The sequence below is a fragment of the Heterocephalus glaber genome, unplaced genomic scaffold (assembly GCF_053883595.1).
Source record: "Heterocephalus glaber isolate CG9 unplaced genomic scaffold, H.glaber_assembly_v1.0 deba00001264, whole genome shotgun sequence".
In the NCBI taxonomy this organism is placed as follows: Eukaryota; Metazoa; Chordata; class Mammalia; order Rodentia; family Bathyergidae; genus Heterocephalus; species Heterocephalus glaber.
In genome coordinates this window covers 22,853-49,417 of record NW_028258231.1, presented here as the reverse complement: position 1 = coordinate 49,417, position 26,565 = coordinate 22,853, and the positions used below count along the sequence as shown (strand labels likewise).

General features: G+C 37.6%; 1 protein-coding gene across 1 annotated transcript; it reads right to left on the bottom strand.

Annotated features, from left to right (window-relative positions):
• Nucleotides 1–5,502: 5,502 nt before the first annotated feature.
• On the bottom strand, nt 5,503–25,807 carry LOC101712602 (uncharacterized). The gene is given in 7 exon segments (XM_087211015.1): nt 5,503–7,706; nt 7,708–7,774; nt 7,777–8,434; nt 9,363–9,439; nt 22,729–22,827; nt 23,516–23,642; nt 25,311–25,807. Coding segments are annotated over 7 exon segments (1,752 nt in total). The 5' UTR covers nt 25,329–25,807; the 3' UTR covers nt 5,503–7,000.
• Nucleotides 25,808–26,565: the final 758 nt, after the last annotated feature.

The window sequence follows — 26,565 nt, the reverse complement described above, 5'->3', positions numbered from 1 at the left end:
TTTCTTCTGTGTTTTCCATTTTATTAGAGTACAGGTTCTCGAAGTACCTAATACTTCGAGAGTATTGATGATCCTCTGGATGTCTGCTGGTTCTGTTGTGACTTCCCCTTTTTCATTCTTAATTGCATGGATTTGAGTCTTTTCTTTCCTTTTTTTGATAAGGTTGGCTAAAGGTTTTTCGATTTTATTTATTCTTTTAAAAAACAAACCCTTTGATTTATTAATTTTTTGTTTCATTCTCTTAGTCTCCATTGCATTGATTTCTGTCTGATTTGTATAATTTCCTCTGTTTTGCGGGCTTTAGGTTTGCTATTCTCTTCTTTTTCTAGGAATTTGAGTTTCTGCGTTAGTTTATTTATCTGAGTTCTTTGTGTTTTCCTAATATGGGCATTCACTGCTATGAATTCCCATGTAGAACTGCTTTCATTGTGTCCCATAGATTCCTATATGTTGTACAAGCATTATCATTTACTTGTAGAAGCTGTCTAATTTCTTCTTTAATTTCCTGTGTCACAAATTGTTCGTTCAGGAGGGTGTTGTTCAATTTCCATGTATTTGTGGGAGTTTTGCAGTTTCTTATGTTATTGCTCTCCAATTGTATTGCACTATGGTCTGATAATATACATGAGATAACTTCGATTCTTTCACATTTACTTAGATATGTCTTATGAGCTAGCATGTGATCTATTTTGGAGACTGACCCGTGTGCAGCTGAAAAAAATGTGTATTCTGTGTTTGTGAGTTGGAACACTCTGTAAATATCTTTTAAGACCATTTGTCCAATAGCTTGGTTTAGATCTAGAATTTAGTTAACTTTTGTCAAGATGATCTGCCTATTTGTGATAGTGGGGTATTGAGGTCCCCCACTACAACTGTATTAGTGCTCATTTGGGTTTTCACATCCATTACTATTTGTTTTGTATAGATGGGGGCATTCGTATTTGGTGCATATATATTTAGGATTGTCATCTCTTCCTCTTGGATTGTTCCCTTCACAAGGATTTAATGATCATCTTTTGGTGCATAGATATTTAGGATTGTCATCTTTTCCTCTTGGATTGTTAACTTCACAAGGATGTAATGATCATTTTTGTCTCTCTTAATTAGTTTTGGCTTAAAATCTACTCTTTCTTCAAATATGATTGCTACCCCTGCTTTTTTTCTGGATTCCTGTCACGTGGAGAGCCATTTTCCATCGTTTTACTTTCAGTGTATGAATTTCTTTTTGAGTTAGGTGTGTTTCTTGTATACAGCATATTGCTGGATTTTGCTTCGTAATCCATTCTGTCAGTCTATTTCTTTTGATTGGTGAACTGAGGCCATTAACATTGATAGTTATAATTGAGAGATATTGAATGATCATTGTCATGATGATTTACTGTTGTGGACGCTTATTTCTTTTTCCCCTTTCCCTTTAGTTTCTTACCTTGTCTGGTGGCTTCCCTCTGTTGAGCCCCATGGAGTTGCAAGCTTCATTGCCTTTTTCTAGGATATTGTTTAGGACTGTTTGGAGTGCTGGTTTGGTGTTCATGAAATTTCTCAGGTGTTCTTTGTCATGGAAGTATCAATTTCCCCATTGATTTCTAAAGATAATTTTGCAGGATACAACAGTCTAAGTTGGAAGTTATGTTCTTTCAGGTCTTGAAATGCTTCACTCCAGGCTCTCCTTGATATGAGGGTTTGTGTTGGGAAGTCGGCCATGATTCTGATGGGCTTCCTTTATAGGTGATTTGTTTCTTTTCTCTAGCTGCCTGTAGGATTTTGTTCTTCTGTTGGGTTCCTGGGATCTTGACTATTACATGTATAGGTGCAGTTCTTTTTTTATCATGCCTGGGTGGAGTACTATATGCCTCACTTATCTCTATGTCCAATTCTCCATCTCTGTCTGGGAAGTTTTCTACTATTACTTCTGTGAACAGTTTTTTTATGTCAATTGTACTTTCTCCTGTTTTTTCGTGGACTCCTATCAGTCTTATGTTATTCTTCTTTGCATCATCTAGCAGCTGTTGAATTGATTTCTAATGTTCCTTTACTATTTTTCAGAAATCTCTGTTTTCACGTTCCTTCACCGTAATCCTGTCTTTTATATCTGATATTCTATCTTCAGAGTCTCTTAATCAGATCTGTATGCTTTGATGGAGTTTTTCATCTCCTTTATATCTGTTTGAATCTGTTTCATGGATTCCATTTCTTTCTTATGGTTGGCATTCCTGGCTTCCAGCATGTTTCTGAGATCATCAATTTTTTTTTTAAGTTTCTGTTCTAGAGCCTCTAATCATGTCTTCCCTCTGCTCACCATCTCTGTAGATATCTGGGAGATAATTTCTGCTTTGAATTTTTCTAGAGCCTCATTCATCTGTTTTGTTACTTCCTGTGCTATCAGTTCAGGGTGTCCAGGTGGTTGATTATCAGAGTATTCCACCTCATTTCCCCCAGAAATTGCCTTTTGTGGGGTGGAAGTCTGGGTTTGTGATTTGCTTAAATGCTTTCTCATTTTTGTTTTTGGTACTGTCCTGGGTTTATTTCCTGGGTTGATGTTATGAAGTTTATTGTAAGTATCTTTGTTGATGTATTTAAAGCCCTCATGGAATGGTTGCTTCTCAGAGGTGTCTTCCAGATATAGCTGGTCTTCAGGTTTTGAGTCTCTAATGCCTCTGAATCCTCTATCTCATTTTCATTATACCAGGAAGGAAAATTGTTTAGATCAGTCATGACACCTCACCCGAAGTCATGCAATCAGCAACAACATAGCATCAAATACCACTTAGAAAATGACAATTTGTGGTAGTTATAAATCTATCACCTTTCAAAAATAATGGGCCTCCCTGAAGGTTTGTCTCTGCTGTGTCAATAGACAAGGTGGGCAGCAGTGTCCGGTTATAAGTCAATAAGTCTCAGTAAGCTAGTCCCAGACCCGTGAGATTCAGGCAGAGTTTTGGTTGCAAGTCACAAGTTGAGATCCCTGTCCTTTTGCAGGATTGCATGCTGCAAGATTCTACTACAGGTTTCAGCTGCCTTTCCCCTGACCAAAGTCCAGTTTCCGATGGGAGCTGAGGAGCCCTCCAAATTACCAATCATTGTGGTCTGGTGTACATTTATTGCACAGATTCTCTTCACTTTTCCAGTGGGCTTGTTTTCATCAGGGAGCCTGAGACAGGTGCTCTCTCTGTTGTTCACTTCTGGTGCATAGGACAATGGTTTTTATGTCCCCCTGTGCCTCTGTAGTGTGCAACCAGGTAGTTGCACAGCCAAAATGCTAGAGGCCAGGTGGGGGAGTGATATTGGAGGCACCCGCATATCCAGGCAATCAGCTGGTGGGCCTTCCCAGGGGGCTCCTCCTCACCCTGTTCTGGTGGCCAGCCTGTCCTGGTAGCTGGTTTATTTATTATTTCACAGAAGAGGAACAATGGAGCAAGCTGGTGCCTAATCTGAATGGGGTACTGTAAGGATTTTATTTTCCCCTCCCTCTGTGAAGCCATTTGGCTGCATTGGGATGAATGGGCCTGCCAAGGAGTTACCGTCCTCTAGGACAGATGTTAAAATCCTCCCCTCCCACAATGGGTGAGAATATCAAGACTGTGTCCTATTCATCACCACGGATGTCATAAGAGGGATGGAGGGCCAATGTGCTTGCCAATATGCATCAGAAGAGCATTCAGTACCATGTTCCTGTTGGCAATGCAGCACTGCCCATCCTACCATTAACAAAGGGGGACTGTTTTCCCTGATACTCAGGAGACTGAGTTAAACTAACCTTAGTATGCACACTTTGCTATCACAGATGACAGATATCTCTATCAATAGATAGACATACATCAATTCAGTCACAGACGAATCCACTGAAGCGGACCTGTTTATTTTACGGTGAATGTAGCTGAATATTTCACACCAATGTCCCCAACTCTATTAACACATGGACCACTCTATCCTCTCTTGTCTGACCTCTCACCTGTCACTTTCCAGCCTCAGCTCCCTCACATCAGGAGCCCTCTCCTGCACTTCCCCAAGGTGGACAGCAGGGGACAGGCGAATTTCACTTTTCAGACCATTCTGAACCACAAGCTTGGAGCTGGGCCAGTAAGTGGGCCATGGTGACCTAGGGAAAACAGGAACTTGATTTCTACAAGACCCCTCTGAAGGCGGCTCCCTCTTGAACTGTGGGCGACTTAGGACAGCATTCATACTTAGAAATTGCTTCTGCTTCCTGTCCTAAGACCTGAGGTGGAGGCTTTTCTGGGCTTCTCCTGAAAGATTTTCCCATGCAGAGTGAAATAACTTTTCATAGTCTAGATTAACTTACTGTGTTTTTGTTCTGGCCTCATGTAATAGTATAGCAAGAATTGCAGTGCTTCAGTGTGCCTGATTAGAGGAGTTACTGAATAAAACACACAGCACACTCTATTGCAGTTGCTAGTTCATACTTGTGTGTGGAGCAATATGGTTACAGCTCAGTAGAGAATTCCTTATGGGAATTATTCCCCACTTCTGTCCCCTACTGCCATGAAACGAGCACATTTGATTTGAGATTTCTTCCTTGAGCCCAGCTGATCTTCATGTGAAATATTTGAAATCATTAGAAAAATTGAAATTCTCTCATACCGTTCTTGTATTGTTTGTTGCCTCAACCAGAATCCTGGCCAATATATACTCATATATATATTTTAAATTCTTTTCTGTATTATAAAATTTCATAACTAGATGTCCTTTCACAAAATTCAATTCTTTCATTCACAGATGGCTTAAAATTGTCTTTCCCATTTGTACATTCAAATGTGATGAAAATAAGGATTCTTCAAATATAGGAGGCATACAATGCATTTAATTAAAGCTTCCATATTAATTATTTGTTATAAGATTGGTTACAGAAATCTCCTAAACATGAAGTTTTATAAAACACAAAATTGATTCATTAAAGACCTTATTTTCCATTTTTTCAAAATATTATACCGAATATTCACTCTCACAAGTTTTGTAAGTTATTTATTTGCAGCTTGCTCTTATTGTAGCAAAGAATATGTTGTAAGATATTGACTATCAATAATCAAAAAATTGGCTCAATTTATATGATAAAATGCTTGTGCATGTGACTTTGAACAAACTAATTCAACTCTGTACCTTTTGGGAGAAATCACAGGTATTTTTAGATAAAAAGTGAGAGATCCTGCATCTAGCCCCCCAGGGAATTTATAGGAAAATCTAGGGTCACAGGACAGCAAAAATGCTCCAATCAGTAGTTTCAGTAATTGCCCCTGGACCTTGTGCCTTGGTAACCTGAGGAAAATGGAAAGGAAAGTCAAGCTGTCTGTCATATCATCACATGCTGTGTATGTGACCTGCTGAAATTGGTAGGAAGCCATGGAGTGGTGAAGCCACCTGGGTGGAAGAAATTCTCTAAATATTAAGACTAGTAAGTGCCCCTCAATATCTATGGCCATGACAAGGTTTGGGGGCTGAAATCCATTCATTTGAACCTGCATTCAATATTACAAAAGAACTCTCAAATTTCTTTCTAATGTTTTATTAGTGAAATAATTAAAATCACAGTTTTTTACTCTGCATAGAAGCTGTATTGAATTTGTGTTTTGGAAAGTTAATTACTTTCTCCCACACATCCATATTTGATATTTCTATGTAATCACACTGCCCTATATTAATATGCAACATTTTTCATAAATAATTATGTGAGTATTCTGAAATATCTGCCTAGTAGTTTTTTTTTGTATTTCAGACTGGACGTATATTTTCATAGAGTTCCTAAGTAAAAGCTCTCTAATATTTCTTCCAGTGCCTTATAAAGTGGGAAACTTTTCTTGGTGAGAACCTTCATGTGATGGTGAGCAAGTGTTCATTTTGAACTTTGCTTTATACTTGACATGGAGCATCTAGTCCAGTGTGTGTGCTCACATTTCCATACATGCTGCTGTTTGAGTAAAGAGATGATCATTATTTTGCAAGAAATCAGTTCCTCAGGTTAATGATTTGATAGTCCTCAAAAATATTTAACCACCTATCAGCTATTAAGTTGTTATCTAGTCACACATATTCTTGTGTCAACTAAGCATTGTACTTAGAATAATGGTCCTTAGTGATGGCTGGAGATTTAGAAGTTCTTGCAAGTGAAGTTTTCCACTATCGTTTAAAGAGAAATTATGAACGGAACTTTTGCAACATTCATTACAGATAGAAATTTTCCAGTCATATTTTCTACTGGGCCTTAAACTGATATATATGATTGAAGTATTCTATAAATGTTAGATTCTGGACTGAAATATCTGAAGCCTTGTCAGAAAAATATCTGAGATGTTGCATCATGGCATGACATATATAATTAATTTCCCCAAGTGCTTAGTTATGTTGGTGGAGGAGCACATCCACTGAACAATTTTCCATATCATTAACTGAGGTTGTGTGTTTGTTCAGTTTCACATTTTGCAGGTAACACTGAAGCAGATATCTTATTCATTTTATTTATATTTTTGCACAACAGGGGAGACTGTGTGCTGCACACACTCATTGTAGTACTTTGTGAGCAGTCTGTCACAACAACAAAGGTCAGAATGATGGGAGAATCTTTTTCCTGCAGGTGAGATTCTTATGTGTATGGTGAGTTTATCTCCATTGTAAGATTTTTCCATCAGGTATAAGATTGGCCTAAGGCTTTTCCACTCAGATGACATTTATGTATTTTCTTTGGTATATGAACTGTCTCATCATTATTACGAGTAGATGACTGTTCCCCAGACATATATTCTCAGTATGATTTGTGTGCTGTGAGTTTTCTCTGATGCCCACTAAGGTTAGATGAATACATGAAGACTTTTCTAATTAGAGGAGACATGATTGGGTTGTCTACTGTGTTCTCTAATGAGTATTAAGTCTATAGCATTGATTGAAGTTTTTCCCACACATAGGATACTCACATGTATTCTCTCTTGTGTGAGTTCTCCCTGGAAGACTAAGTAACATAATTTACTGAAGGGTTTCCAAAAACAGAGAATATTCATGATTTCTCTCTAGAGTGTGTTTTCTCATGTTTCCTAAGGCTACATGATTGAGTGAAGGCTTTCTCACACAGTTGACATTTATATGGTTTTTCTCCAGTGTGTGTTCTCTCATGTTCACTAAGGTGACTGGATTGAGTGAAGGCTTTCCCACAGAGATGACCTTCATATGGTTTCTCTCCTGTGTGTGTTCTCTTATGTTGACTCAAGTGACTTGATTGTGTGAAAACTTTCCCACACAAATCACATCTATATGGTTTCTCTCCTGTGTGTGTTCTTTTGTGCTTTTTAAGGGCACATGATTGAGTGAAGGCTTTCCCACACAGATGGCATTCATATGGTTTTTCTCCTGTGTGTGTTCTTTTATGCTGGGCAAGGGAAGATGAGTTAGTGAAGGCTTTCCAACACAGATGACATTCATATGGTTTCTCTCCGGTGTGTGTTCTTTTATGCTGTAGAAGGGTAGATGAATCAGAGAAGGCTTTCTCACACAGATGACATTCATATGGTTTTTCTCCTGTGTGTGTTCTTTTATGCTTGGCAAGGGAAGATGATCTAGTAAAGGCTTTCCCACACAGATGACATTCATATGGTTTCTCTCCTGTGTGTGTTCTTTTATGTTGTAGAAGCGTAGATGGATCAGAGAAGGCTTTCCCACACAGATGGCATTCATATGGTTTTTCTCCTGTGTGTGTTCTTTTATGCTAGATGAGTGAAGGCTTTCACACAGATGGCATTCATAGGTTTTTCTCCTGTGTGTGTTCTTTTATGCTGTTAGATGAATCAGAGAAGGCTTTCCCACACAGATGGCATTCATATGGTTTTTCTCCTGTGTGTGTTCTTTTATGCTGGGCAAGGGAAGATGATTGAGTGAAGGCTTTCCCACACAGATGACATTCATAAGGTTTCTCTCCAGTGTGTGTTCTTTTATGCTGTAGAAGGGTAGATGAATCAGAGAAGGCTTTCTCACACAGATGACATTCATATGGTTTTTCTCCTGTGTGTGTTCTTTTATGCTTGGCAAGGGAAGATGATCTAGTAAAGGCTTTCCCACACAGATGGCATTCATATGGTTTCTCTCCTGTGTGTGTTCGATTATGTCTTCTGAGTTTAGATGAATGATTAAAATTTTTCCCACACTCTTGGCATTCAGACTGTTTCTCATGTGTCTGTGTTCTCTCCTGCTGATTAAACTTAGAAGTTGGACTGAAAGTTTTTCTGCACATGCCACCTTCATATGGCTTCTCTACTATTTTAGTTCTAGTGTGACCTCTAAGCTCAGCATAACTTGGAAAGTTTTTAGCACCTTGGTGACATTTGTTTGAATGTATTCCAGATTCAGCCATTTTGTTACTTCTATGCATGGATTCGTGGTTGTAGGTTTTGCAACACAGATGATTTTCACAGGTTTTTTCCTGAACAATTTTCCATTCCTGTAGTATAAGTTTTAAAGTTTGATCAATGCCTTTGCCACATAAATTTCATAAGAACATTTGTTATCGAGTGTGTATAGCTTATGATTCATGAGACCAGAACTTGGAGGAAATACTTTCTCAATTAGATAAAAATCATATCATTATTCTCCACTTTGAATCATATCACATTTTCTAAGGTGTGACCAGCTTTTAATATGTTTCTCAGTAGATATTCATATGAATATGCCATGATGAAATTTTGTTTTCTGTGTCCATGTATGACTACTGACTATGAGTTTATTCTTACAGTAAGTTTATACAATGTTTATGTGTGGTGAGAATTAAGAAGTGAGGAGTCAAGGCCAAGCAGTGATTAAAGAATTCCTTTACACAAATTGAGAGGATTTTTTTGTTCCAGGGATCAAACTTAAGACCTTGCACTTGCAAGGCAGGGCAGGCACCACTGAGCTAAACCCTTGCCCTGAAAGGACTTTTTGACAAAAGCTTATATTTTGGAAGAAAATCACTTGTTGTTCATAATATACCCAGGTATATTTGTATGGTATTTTCTCCATATGAGAATTCCCAAATAAATACTGAAATCTAGAGATATGGGCTTTTATTTTTCCTTACAGAAGCATGTGACATTTCTATCAGTTATGTAAATTATTTTTAATTTGTAATATCAAATCCCATGACATTTTTATTTCATTTTGGATCTTGGATACATTTGCAAGTGCATCTATAATATTTTTACTTTTTTCTGAGTTCACAAAGTGGTTCTCAACTCAATTTAGCTAAGTGCCAAATTCTCAGAGCCTCTATCTCAGAGGGGGTTAATCTCATCTAAATTTCAGTAAGGCGACTAAGCTCAATTTTTAATTTATCCCAGTAAAACTTCTTTCATTTAGATAATAAGTGTTATTGTATATAAACATACCATTACCTTGATGGTGGGTGTGTCATTTCTTCCAATGAGCTGAGTCCTTATCCTTTCTAGTATTTTTTGAGCACCTTTTCTTTCTGTGGTGTTTAAAATAAAGAATTAATAGTATTTTAGGAAAATGGAAATGATCAAATGCACCAAGGCACAGTATATGTTGATCTTGAAATGACAGGTAGTTCAGTGTAATAAAATTAAATTTCACCAAAGAGACAATTCTAAAATCTTACAAAAACTTATGAAGATTGAAATATAAAGTATTGATTGATCAGTGGATTATAAAAGTTATAATGAGGAAACCTAAATATACCTGGAATCAAATGGAAACTGAGACAAAATATTTCAAAATGCAGGACATTTTGAAGGAGGTTGTAAACAGAAATCCATAGATATAACTGACTGGATTAACCATTCAAGGATCTCAACAAACACTGCAGGTGTATATGTCCAATGCCTTGAAATAACAAAAACAAAGAAAAGGCAGATCCCAAAAGTAGAAAATACATAATAAGCTGCTGAGCTGAAATTAATTAGAGATACAAATAGCAATAAATAATCATTTAATGTAATTTATTTAGAAAAGTTAGACTGTGAAACAGTGACATACATAAAGAATTCTTGAGCCTGATTTACTCACGCTTACATGAACAAGTAAATGTTAGAACTGAAATCCTTGAAACACCAAGGATCACAATGATATATTTTAAAAACAGACATAAAACACTGTAATTCTTGATAAAAATTCATACAAGTCTCAACACATGTGATCTACCAAAACTGGATCTGCCTTATATGGAAAATATAAACAAATCCAAGACAAACAATGAGCTTGAAGTATCAGACAATTCTCTCTCCTCAAAGAAAGACCAATAACATGAAATATCTGCTGAAATTTAGCAGATTGCACCAGAATTTTGGACAATAATGTTGCTAAAGGTTTGCACAAAATGGGAAAGGAAGGAATGCTTCTTCATTCATTTTCTAGAGCTAGTATCAAACTAACAACAGAGGACATAGCAACTGAAGAATAGAAAATTATAGGGCAATAATTTTGGAAATATACATGTAAGATTATTTTTACTTTTTCTTAGAGTCTAAATTCAAGAACACAGATATTCCATAGCCACTCAATCATTCATGGTATGCAAGAATGGTGCAAAATGCCACAAATAAAAATTCATAATTCACCACATGAATAGATTCAAAATGAAAATCCCAAAATGATGTCATTTGATGCACAGAAAGCCTTTCCAATAGTAAATATCTTTTAATGATCAAAACATGTGTAGTAACTCCATAAAGAAGACCAAAAGTCTATATTAATAGCAGTTAATTTCAGTAAACACAGAAAATTAAACTGAATGGGAAAAAAAAAACATTTATGGTATAATCAGTAGCAAAAACCTTGCTTTTCCCCAAAACTTCTGCTCAGTATTTTAGTGGTATATTTATCAAAGTAATTAGGTAACTGAAAGTAATAGAAATAGGAATAATTTAAGTTGTAATATATCAAATGAAGTCAGATTATTCCTATGTGAAAATGCTTTGATTCTTTCATTAGAAGACCCATCAACAACAGAAAACTTTTGGATTGAAAAACCAATTTATCTAAACAACAGGATCCAGGGGCTGGGGATTTAGCTCAGTGGTTCTGCTGCCTGCCCTGCAAAAGCAAGGAGCTGAGTTTGATCCCTGGGACCAAAACAAAAACAAAAACAAAAACAAAACAACAGGATCCAAATATTAAAATATCTTAATTTTTCTAATCACAAACAATTAACTGAAAATAATTCAGAAAATTATTCTGTTATTTTAAGACATGATCTTACAATGAAGCTGAGGCTGTCGTTGAAATCACTATGCATCCCAAGCTGGCTCTGAACCCTCCCAATCAGCCTTCCTCAGCCTCCAGTATGCTGGGTTTACTGGTGGGCACAAACACACCTGGCCCAGGTAATGAATCTTTACAAAATGAGGTGAAAGGTTGTCTTTTCTCTTAAAGGGCATATTGACCATACATCCATTTTATATGAATCTCTATTTTTGAGGGGCAAAATTAATCCAGGGTAAAAACCAAAATTCCCATTAATCAATGATATGAGCTTACTAGAGTATCTTGTTCCCTGGTTGCCAGGAGACTGCTCATGTCAGTGGTCTCTACTTCAGTATTCCCTGCACTGCCCCTTATTCCTTCTAGAAGCTGTGTATTCAATAAATAGTGCCAAGCTCAAGGAGAAGGTGTCTTAGGCAGATAAGAGCTTTGTCTGTCCTGGGCCCTCTATTTATGCATTAACTTATTGTATTGTCTTTCTTTCATCCTGCCACTGTACCCTTGGTCAGGTGATTGGTGGTCTCAGCATCCTCCAGTATACCTGCAATAAAACACTGTAACAGAAATATTTCTTGGTAACAGCATCTGTTCTGCCCAGCAACAATGACTTCTTAACAACTTGCCAATTGGGATAGAAGGAGAGGTCATGCCCCCACTTTTAGAGCATGGCACAGTGATGACAGTGAATCAAGAAATAAAAGTTGGGCTACTTGACTGCTTGGGGCATGGCTGGCTTTGTGTAGCCTAGCAACACACCCTTCTGAACATGGAAAGCCTTACTGAGATAGTTTCAAAGTCAATTAACCACATTGGAAAATTTTTGTCTCACAACTTGGCAACCAGCATAGAGCCCTCAATGCACTTGGAAATGGCACCTGCACCCTCCCCTTGGTAGGAGATGTGGCCTGCCTAGTTGTAGTGGATTCCAAGATCCTAGATGTTCAGTGCCTCATTTCTGCAAGCACCCCAGGGTAGGATAGTTCTCAGAAATGCAGGGAAGGGCTCAGAAAAAAAAAAAAAACTGCTACAGCAGAGCAGGCAGCCCTGTGCACAGGTCAAGGTCAAAAATTCAAGAATGGGTAAAAATTATTTCTTGGTGGTTGAGTCATTCTGAGGGCAGGTTGTGTGTGATTAAGACATGTCTCAGACACAAAACTAATGGAGAATCCTGATACATGTGCAGTTCCCCCAAGAAAGTCATTTGAGACAGACATGGTGTTTAGGCTAGAGAGCATAAAATCTCCAGGTTTGAGGAGCTTAATCTTCTAGGGAACATCTTATACTTAGAAAATGCAGGATGTATAATAATCAAACTTAAACCACTTTAAAGAAAAAGAAACTAAAAGTAAATTTCCTCCAAGTAGTCCCTTGGGGGAAGTGGTCCCATACTGAAACAACAGTGAGAGAACTAATAATACAAATACATCAGAAATGAAAAGCTGTGGTTTCAAATAGATCCAAGAACCTACTCACATCCTCTTCAGGTTAAGGTCCAATGTAGATTGGGTCACTCAACATTTGATAGAATGATCACATTAATGATAAAACTTGTGTGTCCTGAAAAGAGGTTGATTATGTCTGAGGTTGGATGTGGGGCTCAGTGAGTGTGTATCCCATAAAAACTGAGAAAAGGGAGAGGAAAAAGAGTAAGTAATGTGATGCTCCCAAACCTGCTTAATTCTGTCTTATAACCAGGGGCCAAGCCTACCAGAGCAGACAAGTCAAGCAGGACAGATTAAGCTCTAAATGAGGTGGAGCAGTCCACCACAGCAGCAGCTGCTTTCTTCCCCCTCTTCATATTCACACCCAAAAGATGACACAGCTGGTAGCATGTCATTCTATCTGCCAAGTTCTCAGTCAGTGTTTGCAGCTTCATTCCCTCTCCTTTCCCGTTTGAGCCCTTAGATGACATAGCCACTCAGCTCTCATTGTCTGCACCACAATCTGAGCCACTGTCAGCAACCTCACGCCCCACCTGTCTCATTACCCATCTGTCCCTGGACTGAAAGAGGAGCTGGAGCAAGGAGAAAAGGATGTTCAAACTGACCCTTTCCTTCTCTAGTTGAAGAGAAACCATAGCTATTTTACACCTCATGGAGGTTTCACTGATGTGGGGGTAAGACTCCTCACTGCTGCTGTATCCAGTTCTAAAGTAAGGACTTTAAAGGGGAACTAAAGCCCATACCAGAAGATCCCCAATGGTGGCTCAACAATTACAACAGTGATTGGACCCACAATTGTACACCTGCATTAAGTACTCTCTGTACTAGGAATTCTATTCCCTTGTGAGAGAATATGGTCAGGAGAGTGGAGAAGGCCTTTGGGACTGAGAACCTCTGGCTTCCCCTGACATCCTAGCTGCAGATGTTTACTTTCCTAATCAGGAACCATGGTGGGATAGTAATGTGACCCAATGGGAGCACATGAGAAACCTCAGAAACTGGACTGTAAAAGGAATAAGGGAGTCAGTTCCCTGATCCTGAACAAGAACTAGAGCTTTTAACATCCACCTGGGAAAATAGTGAGGAACTAACTTTCATAACAGAGGAAAATACCAAAGAAGAAAATGGTCTGGACTAAATCTTGAGGACCCCCTAACTCAAGGCAAAGCTCCACATTGTTACACACAGCTGGCCAGATATCTCAAAGAATTTCAGTATATTCAGGATTTCAATGATAAGTAACTAGTGAAGTTAAAGGAGAAGCACAAAAATATATGTAAAGTGGGATTTAAAAGAAAAGCCAGGAGAGTGTTCTCTGCCATAGAACAAATGGAAAAGGAACTGGCAAATCCAGTAGGTCAAAAGTGAAGCGAGGCCATCTGAAGGCATCCAGGGCCAAGGACTTCAAAAGGAAAATGGTGAAACAACTCTTATAAATGTGAGAAAAGGAGACACTTTTAAACACATTGCACAGAATGGAAGAGGGAAGGGAAGTGATAAACATGATAATGACAAAGAACAGGGGGCTCAGGAGATCTTTCATGTTGATGAGTCCTACCAAGGGACTCTGATAAATCCAGATATAGGATCTAAAATGGAGATTTATTCGATTCTTAGTAGACTTTGGAGTGCTCCAAATCTCATTTTATGATCAACCTCCTAGATTACACTGTAATCAGAGAGCCCTTAAATATGAGGACTAAAAAGAGAAGGATTTATGGCTTCTATTTTTGAAGCAATATAGGTCAAATTTCAAAATTGAACAGCTCATGGAAAATGTCTCTTTGTCCCTGAGGCAGGAACAAATATCCTAGGCAGAGATTTCATGTCTAAGTTAGAGACAGGCCTAAATATTATGAAAAAGAAGACCAAAGTCTCCCTTACCTTCTTGATTCCCCAGTCTGAATACAACATTTTCCTGAATTCTTTAATATAGATGGGAATCCAAGTGGATTAAACAATTCCCCGATGCCAGCTGAATTAAAGAACAGGAGAGAATGAGTGAGGAGAAAGTACTACCCAATATCCCTAGAAGGGGGTCTTCAACTCAACCCCATCAGAGAAGGACCCATAAAACACAGGCTCCTGGAATCTTGCAAGTCATGTCTTAAAACTCCAACACTGCACAAACCACAACAACAAAGACACTGGACAGCTCTTATCAACTAGCACAGGACTAGGGAACAGTAAGCTAGATGATCCAGAACAGGCATTCTATGCTCTGAAACCCCTGTCCTCTCCTTAGCACAATTCTCTATCACCACAAGTGACTCAGGGTTAGAGATATTAAAGCTGCCTTTTGGGTTTCCCCTTGGCTGAAGATAGTAGAGACATATTGGCTTTTTAATTTCAGGATCCCTGTAGGGGAAGAAATAAAAATATCAGTATACTGTCTTCCCACAGGGATTCACTGACACATCTACCTTGTTTGGAAAAATCTTAGAACAATTTCTTGAAAAATTCACTCTCCCTCCCCAGATTAAGTTGATTCAATATGTGGATGACGTATTGCTTTCCAGGGTTCTCAAAGGGGAAGTGACACATGCCACTATCAGCCTACTTAATATCCTAGCTTGGCAGGATGTCACAGTAACTAGAACTAAATTACAAATTCTTGAAAATGAAGTTGAATGACTGGGACACTTCATTAGTGAGGGGAGATGGAAGCTACGTCCTGAGTGAGTGCAGGTGAATATCAACATGCCTCCACCCTGCTCTATAATATAACAGAGTTTCAGGGACTATCTGAGAATTTCTCTCTATGGATAATTTCATATGCCCTGAAAAACCAAAGGCTTAAATCTTACTCTATTACAGTAGGAACCTGGCCTTCATCTTCAGAATTCAAAGAAAACCCAACAGGTAGAAAACCTTAAATAACCTCTCATCACTGACCCAGTCCTGGCATTGCCCTTGATTAAAAATCCATTACTCTATTTGTCAAATCATAAAAGAGAAGGGCCCTCAGCATCCTAACTTGGGAACATGAAGGTAAAAGGCAACCAGTGGCTTACTCGTCCAAGTTACTGGACTCATTAACCTGGGGTTGGCCAGAGTGTATCCAGTCCTTTACCACAGTCACCATGATGACTAAGAAAACAAAAAACTTACTTTGATGGGGCCTTTATGGTTGGAAAACAACATCAAGTCCAGGCAATTCTTCACAATAATGTGGGAAGAATGCTAACTGACTACCAGAATATTAAAGCATAAAGACACCTTTTTTTGAGAGGTGATATCAGTCTTTCCTCTCATAGCTTCCTGAAGCCTGATGAATTCTTCTTCAAGGATAACACAAAAAGTGCTGTGGATCATGATGTATGGATCTCAGAGATGAACAGACAAGGTTTGATCAAACTTAGAGAAACTTTATTTGCTACCATATAAAGCTTTTCATATGTGGTTCCTCAAAAGAAAGAGACATAACAGTACTCTGTTATAAACAGCGAAAAAAGTTCTTAGAGAGAGGGTCAACAACTATTTATACTGACTCCAAATGTGCTTTTGGTGTGCTCCATAGTTTGAAACATCAGGGTTGAATGATGCCTGATTAATAGCAAATAACTAGTCCTCCCCTATACAGAATTGATCATGCAGGTTTAAGAAAGTTTCATGTTGCTTGAAGACATAGCTGTAGTACAGGTCCCAGGACTCCAGAGGGGGAGGGAGTTCAGTGGAAGCCTGGGAACCATGCTAGCAGATGAGACTGCAAAACAGTCAGCCCTCCAATCAGAAGCCCCTGTATTCCACCTCATCTTATTCTCACTTTAAAATTATTCCCTGATTCCTGCAAATGGAAAATACAGATTCAGACAATGGGAGCCATTTTACTGGTAACATCCTTAGAGTACACAGAGGGACCTATAAACTTCTGAAAATTGTATATACCATGACATCCTACATGCTCTGGAAAAGAACACAGGATGAATCAATTCCTAAAAAGTTATTTAGCTACTGTAATACTAGAAACTAGCCTACCCTGGAAAAGTGGCTTCCCACTGCATTCTTCAGAATCAGAGCTGCTTCAAGAATTGATATTAGTCTGTCCCCCTGTGAGATGCTCTATGGCCTCCCTTCCTAGACCAGGGTACTGACTTCCTCATTTTGAAACAAAAGACCCATTTCATAGAAACTATGTACCCAGCCTCCCTACTCTGCTTTCTCTCAGACACAAGGTTTGCTTGTACAGACTTCACCTCTCAACTTCCTGTACACCACATCCCACTGCCCTACTGATTATACCCTGATCAAGATGTGGAGAGAAGAAAACCTCCAACCAACTTGGGAAAGATATTCTCAGCTGTTACTTACAATTGACAGCACCATGCACAGACTGATAAATTTTTGACTCCTTACACTACAGTTTAAATGTTACTTTCATCTGAAACTGAGGGAAAATGGAGGCCAATTCCGAATTCCACAGATACCAAGGTACACTTTAAAGTATTATAATGGGACTTTTATATTTAGCTGAGGTTTCCCATCATATCTTCACTATCAATGTAACTGTGGTTCCCTCTCCTTAGAATAGCACAATTCATGCATGTTTTGTCCCTTCCTGTAGAAACTTGCACAACCAAAAGCAGCGGTCTGGAGCTGAAAAATATCTCTACCCTTGTAGCAAAAAGGATATAACTATAGTGTTTTAAAAGGTCTCTGTAATGACAGGAATGACATCTGGTGGACTACTCAGTATAAGGTTTGGACTGATAACTTACCATCTTCAAATTCTCTGCGAGCCTTTAAAAATACGGATAATAGGAGGAAATGCTTCTTACCACTGCCAGTCCCTGAAGTGTAATCTCCTACTCCTGGTTACTGATGATCCTCAAACCATGAATCAAGAACCTGGAGTTATTAGAACTTATGGATTGGGTACAGAAAGCTCAGGATATGACCTGCTCAGTTCCTTTGCTTTCAAGCTGGGCAAAAACACCCCCAACACACACTCTACTTCCACCGCCATGGCTGTCACCCTCCAGACTAGCTTAATGGCACATCTATGGTCTACCAATGACCCTGCTAATGTCATGGTGGTAGAAGTTAAAGACTTGCAACCCCGTTTGGCAATTTAGACTTTTTTCAAGAAAACACATATTTCCCAGAAATGGATTAACTATCTCCTTCAAAATCTCAAGTATAAAAATGATTGTTATGCAGGCAGAGCCTGTCAGCCAGAGGCTCAGGTAGTCTGATTTCCCATAGGACAGACCTCAGTCATGGTGGAATCCATGACAATCATCTTTCAAGACCAGGTAGCCAGGGGTAGTGATTCCTGCCAGATTTTGTCACTTTTGCTGAAAATGATGAGAGATCATAGATATACGATGACAATATACATAAGCCCCAAGTCCTGGAAAACTAATTACACCACATGTATAAAGTGGGGGCAGTGAGAACTCCAGGGTAGTGCATGGAGATCTACTGAAGTTAGGCCCTGTGAGGATCTGGGCAATCAGGCAGCACGGGCTCTGGCTCAGGCAGTGCTCTGGTGGTATTTGGGGCTCCGTTAATCAAGAACTTAGTGGCCACCTGGAGTGGGACTTGTGCTTTGGTGCAATTGGCCACCCCTTTCCCCCTTACACTTAGAAACCCTAATCCACCCCAAAGTCTATTCTGCACTGGGGAGAAAACTTATCACAAGGTTGATCATCTGATTCTCATGTTTATATTGACCCTAGATCAATCCCTAAGGGAGTACCCACAGAATTTCAGGCTAGAAATAAAATAGCAGCAGGACTGGATTCAGTACCCTTTGTTGGTCCACCATCCACAAAATGGTCCAAATGAGAAATACTGTAACTAACTGAGGACTGTAAACTGTATTAGAGAATCTATTAAAGGAATAGCAGAACAGTTAGGCCCCTGCAGCAAAGTGGCCTGGGAAAATAGTCTGACTTTAGACATGATTTGGGAAAAAAAGGAGGAGCCTGTGTAGTGACAGGCAGCCAATGTTGTACTTTCATTCCAATAATACAGCTCCAGATGGTATTATTATCAAGGTGCTGGAGGGTGTAACAACACTTGCTAATGAGTTAGTAGCAAACCCAGGAATAGGTGACCCTTTCTTTAATGGAACGGATCAATGCTTTATGTCATGGAAGAGAATAACTACCTCCATCGTGAGTCCTGTTATCACAGTGTTTGTGGCAGTGGCTCTAGTTGGATGCTGCATCATTCCCTGGGTAACAGGGATGTGCAAAGCCTGATATAGATAGCCCTTATTAAGCCATTCTTGCTTGCCTACAAAATCAAACTGCTAGTATTATAAACCTCAGACCGAGATGCCAAAAGTCAATAATTCTTTATTCAGTTTGAAGAAAAGTAAAACAGTGTGTCACAAAGAAGGGTAAATTTTGTGTAAAAAGTAAACTTTTTTATGAAGGGGGATATTTGGAATAACTCCATTTATAAGAATTTATTATGCTTGCCGGGGATTTAGCTCAGTGGTTCCACTGCCTGCCTTGCAAGCACAAGGAATCGAGTTCAATCCCCAGTACCAAAAAAAAAAAAAAGAATTTATTATGCCAAAATTCTCTTTTTGTAAAATGTGCACATGGTTATTTTCCCAATCCTTACAAGAATAACTTGGGGCAACATGGCCATATGCTAGTCCACCTGCAGTAAAACTTTGTAACAAAGATTCCTCTGGGTCACAGCAACCGTTCTGCTCAGCACTATAACTCCTTAAGTACTATGAAATCAGGTGAACGTGTGAGGCAATGTTGCCACTAATAGAGCATAAAAAATGACAACAGTGAGTCAAGAAATAAAGCCATGTGGAGTGACTGCCTGGTGTGCTGCCTGGCAGTGTCTATCCTAGCTATTCCCCTCTCTGGAGAAGTCAAGATTTGTTGAAATACTTTCAAAGACTTTTATCTGGTTCTGTCGTGAACTCAGGGATTTTCTCTCTCACACAATATTTTCCAAAAACTATCAAAATATAAGTTCAAACAAACATTAAGTTATTTCTACATTTAGAATTATGCCACATGATATAGGGATTGAAACAGATATTATAAGATAGAAAGACCTCTATTATATCTCAGACTGAAATGTCACCTACTATTCACATATGGAAAGAGAGTTGAATATGGAAAAGAGAAGTTATAACAGCATCAAAGTAGACATTATGAGATTAGGTCATTGACACGTTCTTTGTTGAATAGGAGTTTGGGGACAGGACCTGGTTGGAATGTGGAGGCCATGTGGACATGACTGGGAAAGCTCTCGTCTCCACCTGACCCTCTCTTCTCACCTCTTTTTCTCTTTTGAACCCCACCTTCCACTACCCGTGTAGCTTCTCAGGCCATTCTCTTATGCTTTTCTGCATTGGAGTTGGCCAATAATAAAGAGCAACCTCAGAAATTGTGTATTACAGCAAAAATCTTCTTTCTCTAAAGTATTGGCCTTAAATATTTTGGAAGAGGAACAGTGACTAATGCCATCTCTCATGTTCAGGAGGTTACAGAATTGATATTGTTTTCATGATCTTGTTATGAAACAGATCTGTATATTCAGTGAATTCCAATGATGATATTAAATACAGTTCTTTGAAAGATGAGAAAACCAATCCTACAATTCATCAGCAAAAGACACATGCACACACACAACCAGAAGCAAGCCTAAGCAAAACAATCATCAGAAAGTTGAGGAAAGCTAAAAATCAGTGCAACATTAAATATCCATGTATTAAAATAAAAGTACAAAAATTGACACAATATTGGCATAAACAGAGACAGAAGCAATAGACTGGAGGACACTGAAAGAAAGTGACATACTAACAGCCATCATTTTCCTGAAAAGAAGACAACCATATGCATTGAATAAAATCTAGTCTGATAAATATTTTCAGAAAACTGGACCTTCATAAATAGATAATTAGAAGTGGATTCCAAACTTTCACAATGTAAATAGTGTCCACATAAAGTGTATCAAATACCCAGGGATATTACCAAATTTATTTGAACAAGAAGATAGGAGAAGGAAATGTTTCACTCTGCCAGCAAATGTAAAAGTTTTCTGAACAGGACTCCATTAGAAAATAAACAGGAGAAATAATCAACAAATGGGATAATATCAAACAGAAAGCTATTGCACTGCAATAAAAAGAATGCCAAATGAAGACACGAACTATACAACAGAAGAAACTCTTTGAGATCAATCCTTAGTACAGAGCAGTATGATCATATATCTATATACATATGAATACATAAGCAAAATTAAAATAAAATACATATGCATCAATAGAAAAGAAAACGAGGTACATAGTTACTTCTCCAAAGAAGAAATGAAAAGAGAAGAAATTAAATGAATTTAATTTCCACATCATTACTATTCTGGGAATTACAAATCTAAACTACCTTGAGATTTCATCTCACCAATGAGAATGAGGATCACATACAAGTACTAATAAATTCTCTTGAGGATTTGAGGTAAAACTAGATATAATTTCTCTTTTAAATGATTAAATTCATTATTAAAATCACTGTGAAGTTTCCTCAAAGAGTAAATGCTTTGAGTAAATTTTGACCTATCATTTTTCCTACTTCTTAAAAAGTTGATACATTTCCTAAAAAATTCCTAAAGTATTTTTACTCTTTAACTATCTTTATTCTAGCAAAACACATGTCTTCCTAGCTATGAAAACTTCTTAGGTGCACATAAGAAAACGGATGAAGGCAGAGAATGTGTATTTATGTGCAAAGACACACAAACTAAACAAAACAAAATATGATATGATTAAACTAGAGGTCATGTTGCATAAAATGAGTCAGATTAGTAAGGTAAAATATCATGTTTTGTCTCATAAGCAGAAAGTGGAAGAAAATCTGTGATTGGATTGGCATGTTAGTAAAGGGAAAATCATTAGAGAAGTAGAGGATGAGAGGAAGGAGAGAGGAAAAGGCAAATATCTAAGGGGAAAGAGAAAAGAATCAAAGTATGTTGTGTGCATGTGCAGGTTTTATAAAATGAAATGTATTAGTCCCTCAAATTACCATACAACTAACAGAAAACACAAAAATTGTCACTCAAATTGAGTAAAATTGGCAAGTGTCAAATTATATGTTCTAGGCATTTGTTCAATTATAGGTTGTAGGCATTTGATATTGTAGAATTTGGTAAAAATTAATCACACAAATTAAAATGAAAACAAAAGTCTGTGCTGATACTCAGGGAAAACATTTAGTACTCCTATGAAGAAAACAGATATAGACAAAATTAATTTCAATACGTACATATTGTTCTCTCCCAAATCTGACACAATGATAAGAAAACACATGACTTGTGATGTTCCACTAAATTAAATGATAACACTTGTGACACTTTCCCAGGGTCCTCAGCTACATTTTAGGAAACATCATTCCCTTCTCTGAAGCCACATCTCACATATGCCATAGCCAGGCTCCCATCTGCATTGAAGCATCAGTCTGTGGTTCTCATCTGGACTGCAAATTTGGGCAAACCTTTCTCATCCCATCACCCACAGCAAGAGAGATTCTATGAAAGGGATTTGGGAGAATATTGGAGAAGAGGAGGTTGAGGGGAAGGAGAGAGGAAATGTTAAGGAGGAAATGAGGGGCATGAGAAGGACCAATGCGTGATATATGCATTTACAAATTGGGTTAAATGAAACATTACTTTCTGTATGAGTAATACAAGTCAAGTACAAAGAAACAAGTGATAACAAATACTGTCACTTAAACCACATACATATGTTAAGAGAGGTTCAATGAGAAGTTGTACAAATATAGAGCACTGGATATTATAGAAGTTTGTAAAGATTAAATTATGGAAAATTAAAATGGTGACAGCCTGTTCAGGTATAGAGAGAAAGATCCTTAATGGAATCTCTGAGGACAATAGCCCCTATATGAAATGGTAACTCCAGTGTATACATAAATCTTCTATCCAACCAGCAAAAGCAAAGATAAATACACTTGCTGGAGATGGTCATGTAAAAGAAATCCTGAGAAAACTTGAATCACCCATGTCCTCTCCCACATTGTACAGAGCATCACTCACTTTAAAAGCCTTCACTTTACATACTGACCACACTCTGATCTGTACTGAAGCACCACTCAGGGGTCCCTACCTGGACTCTGAAGTTGAGGAATAACTCTTCCTTCCACCCTCCACAGCATTTCTTTGTCCACTGAAAGAAAATTTAGATCTGATTCGCAGAGCTGGTATCCTGTTCAGGGAAAAGGAAGCAAGCACGTTTTTATTTTTGTGGCAACAAAAATATTTTGATCAAGTACATGGGATGCAATTGAGAAGAAATAAGGAGGTAGAAGTTAGACCTAGGAAATATATTCAGAAAACATCACTGAGTGAATTTGTGAATATTAAATGGAAATCTAGAATGTGTACCAAAAAAGGATTCTCTGTCAGGATTCTTATATTCATTCCCGTTTTTAAATAAAATGCAGAATTATCAATATTTCAAAAATAATAAAATACATATGTCCATGGTTAAAATGAATACTATTTAAATAGAATCTGACACAAACATTTCAAGAATACTCACATTACATTTATTTTCATGTCCGGCTCAAAACTTAACATGCTGAGTTTAAAATAATACTTTTCCAATAATTTAGTGAATTTCTAATTTTGAAAACATTCATTTAATACACAGTTTTACTCTGGGTTTTGCAGATTTGCTTGCAATAAAGGCATGAAATATTGATCAAATCAACATTCAAGGTTGTTAAAAACATCTTGTAAATGAATGTGATTGAAAACTTTCTTTCATGAAGGTGTATGGTTTATAAACAAATTCAGACAGAGAGTTATTTGGGTATGCATCACACATTCTAGAAAACTAATGCTAGAAAACTTGCATGACTGAATATAGATAGAGACAATGGTGGACTCACCAAGGGATAGGAGATGATTAATGTTTTCCACCATCACAGTTCTGTACAGCTCTCTCTGAGGTGTATCCAGTAGGGCCCATTCCTCTGGGGTGAATTTTATGCTCACATCTTCAATGGTCAGTAACTTCTAGAAGATCATAGACACTACACTTTAGATAGAGGAATAGTGACAAAGTTCTTTCCATGAAAACTCAGATTATAGCCCAGAGGCAGAGGAAAGCCTGGATACAGAGAAATTGAATTGTTTAGGGCAACAGTATTGTTTCTCTTTACAAACCCACTCTGAACTCATAAATTCATTATTATGAAGGATAATAATTACATTATGAGAAATTTTACATATGTGGTATTGAAAACCTTTGAAATTTGTCAATAGAATGGTAGTTATAACTTTTATGAAGGTTGCTATGAAATATTCATTTTCACAATTTCACAGAAAAATATCTGCCCTGATCATTTTGATTAACATTCTTACATAAAGAATTGAATTATTGTTATCACTGTTTTGGTTTCCATTAGTGAGAGTGACTATGGTTGTTTCATTTTCATTCCTATACCTCACATCCCTCATCTATTTAACCAGTTTTATACTGATGTGAATGTGGAACAATCCAAAGGATGATTTTCCTATCTCAAAGACATTTATTATAATTGTTGTTTGTATTATTCATAAGGAGGCCAAAGACAGTGAAAGGATTAACCACCATCCCTGATCACTGGCTGAATTGCATGACTGTCACCATCTGTGGCTGTGTTCTGTCTGTACTGGAATGGAATCAAATTTGCAGAGTGAGGCTCAGAACAAATGCCAAGCAGGACTCATCACAAATCTTTCTAATTGGGGTATTGGGCTTTGTTCTAGATGAACTTTCCTGAGCTCTGAGGATTCTCAATCTTCTCAGAAAACTCCCAATATTATTCTTGAAGGTCTCCTTTATGAATGTTGTCACTATATTCACATGTTCAAGAAGCTTTAGATGAGGTACCACATGTTCAGTTCTTCAAAAAATTTCCAGAGCCTTCTAGTTTTGTTATATGAATTCCCTTACTACACTCTTGAGTTAAGATTACAACCAATTAATTAATAATAATATACAATAGTAACATGCATCCATCAAATATAAAGTATCTGAATTATTGACATGAAAGTACTATGACTTTGGTCCAGAACAATAAATTATTTTCAGTTATACTTTGAAGCCTTTTCCACATTGAAGGAGGTACTATTCAATTTATTAAGTGTAAAATTAATTAAATGATTGGCAATTGCAAATCTTCCTAAATATCTTTCATTATTCTTCCAGAGCTTACAGACTTGATATGAAAATGTTTGCCTCCCTATTGATTGAATTCACCTGGTGAAATATTTAACTCCCTCACTGCCATGGGCTGCAGTGCTCTACATCTCACAGACAGCTATGCCCTGCATCCAGCACAATTCTAACAGCACTAGAGTTAGCAGCACAGGCAAGGAGGTCAGTGTTTCTATAAAAAGAACAAGGAACTCAATGAGGGAGAAAATATCTTACATTTCTTCTATAAGTACAAAGCCATAGTGTAGATTCACATACGCAAAGATACTGAAACTCATAGGCAAATATTTTTATATTAAAGCATTGTATACATATTATATAGTAAATAAGACATTATACATTTACAACCATTAAAATTACCTTAGTGTGAATAAAATCCTCCCTGAAATATAGATTCCTTAATCCCTCCTACTTGGATTTAAGACTTACTATCTGCTCTCAATGAGCTTGTAATACCAGTAGAAAAACCCATTCTTACTCACCTGCTCATTCAATGCCATTCACAGAGTTGTCAGTTGCTTTCCAGTACAGATTCTGTCACAGGATAACAACTAAGCAATGAATCTGTGGATAGAGAAAAATGTTATTAAGATGGCAGTCTGTGCTGAGGATTTAAACTCATCTGTTAGGAAGTCACAGATCTTCAAGGAAATATGAGCCTACTGCCAAGCAGCAGAAAATGCAGTGAACTTGGACAAAAGCACAAGGGTCTCAACTCTTCCCAAGTAAAATTTGAGTGTGTAGTTCTGGTTAAAAAATAAGGCACAAATGCAGTCATCTCATAGATAGGAACATGAAAAGCATTGCGTCTATTATTCATTAGCCTATTCAGCCTTTTACTTTAAATGTAAGGAATTCCTTCTCTGATTGCAAAAGAGAGATAGCTATGAGCCATCCCCATGTGGAGCTTAGTTTCCATCTTTAGATAAATATGGTAGAATTTTTCAAACTACACTAGATTTGCATCATTTGGTAGAAATGATCCCTCAAACTCCGCCACATTTCCTAGATGCCACCCTGCATTCTCAGCCATGAAGTTGAACCTTGCTCTCCAGGAATGGATGCCAATCTTGGTTAGATGTTGTATAAAGGGAAGAATTGACACAGACACTCATTCATCTGGGGGCTCATTCACCATCACCCACCCTCCATAAGTGACCCTTAAAATCTTCTGCTTCAGAAAGTAACAGGATTACACATTTTTCAGTCTGCTGGCATTTACTCCCACCATTACTTAAGCCAGTACTGCCCCGAAGTAGTGCACATATAAATTATGAGGATCATTAACTAAAATTCCTGGCTCAATGGGACATTTCATTAAAGGATTTGCTGTAGCCCATGCAGTTCAGTTTTGTGTTACTCATCACTTCCATAACACACCTACCTTACATTTATATGCAGACCTTTGCTTGCATGTGAGAAAGACTTTAGGAAATGTAATGTGTCTCCAAAACCCTCAATAATAAGTGTACAGGCAACTGTATTTCATTTATAAGGAATATTTGTTGTGAATAAAAGTATAATCAATGGACTTGTTTATATAGGTATTTGAATAAAATAAGACATTATAATATATGAAACTGTGTTGCCAAATATACATACATAGAATTTTATCAGTTTAATCTTAACAAAATCTCTGATCTTTTAGAGCTTTAACCAATTTGTCTCATAACCAATATAAGTAGGCAAAAATTTAATACAACCAAGTACTGCACCTTGATATTAATATTGTTACAT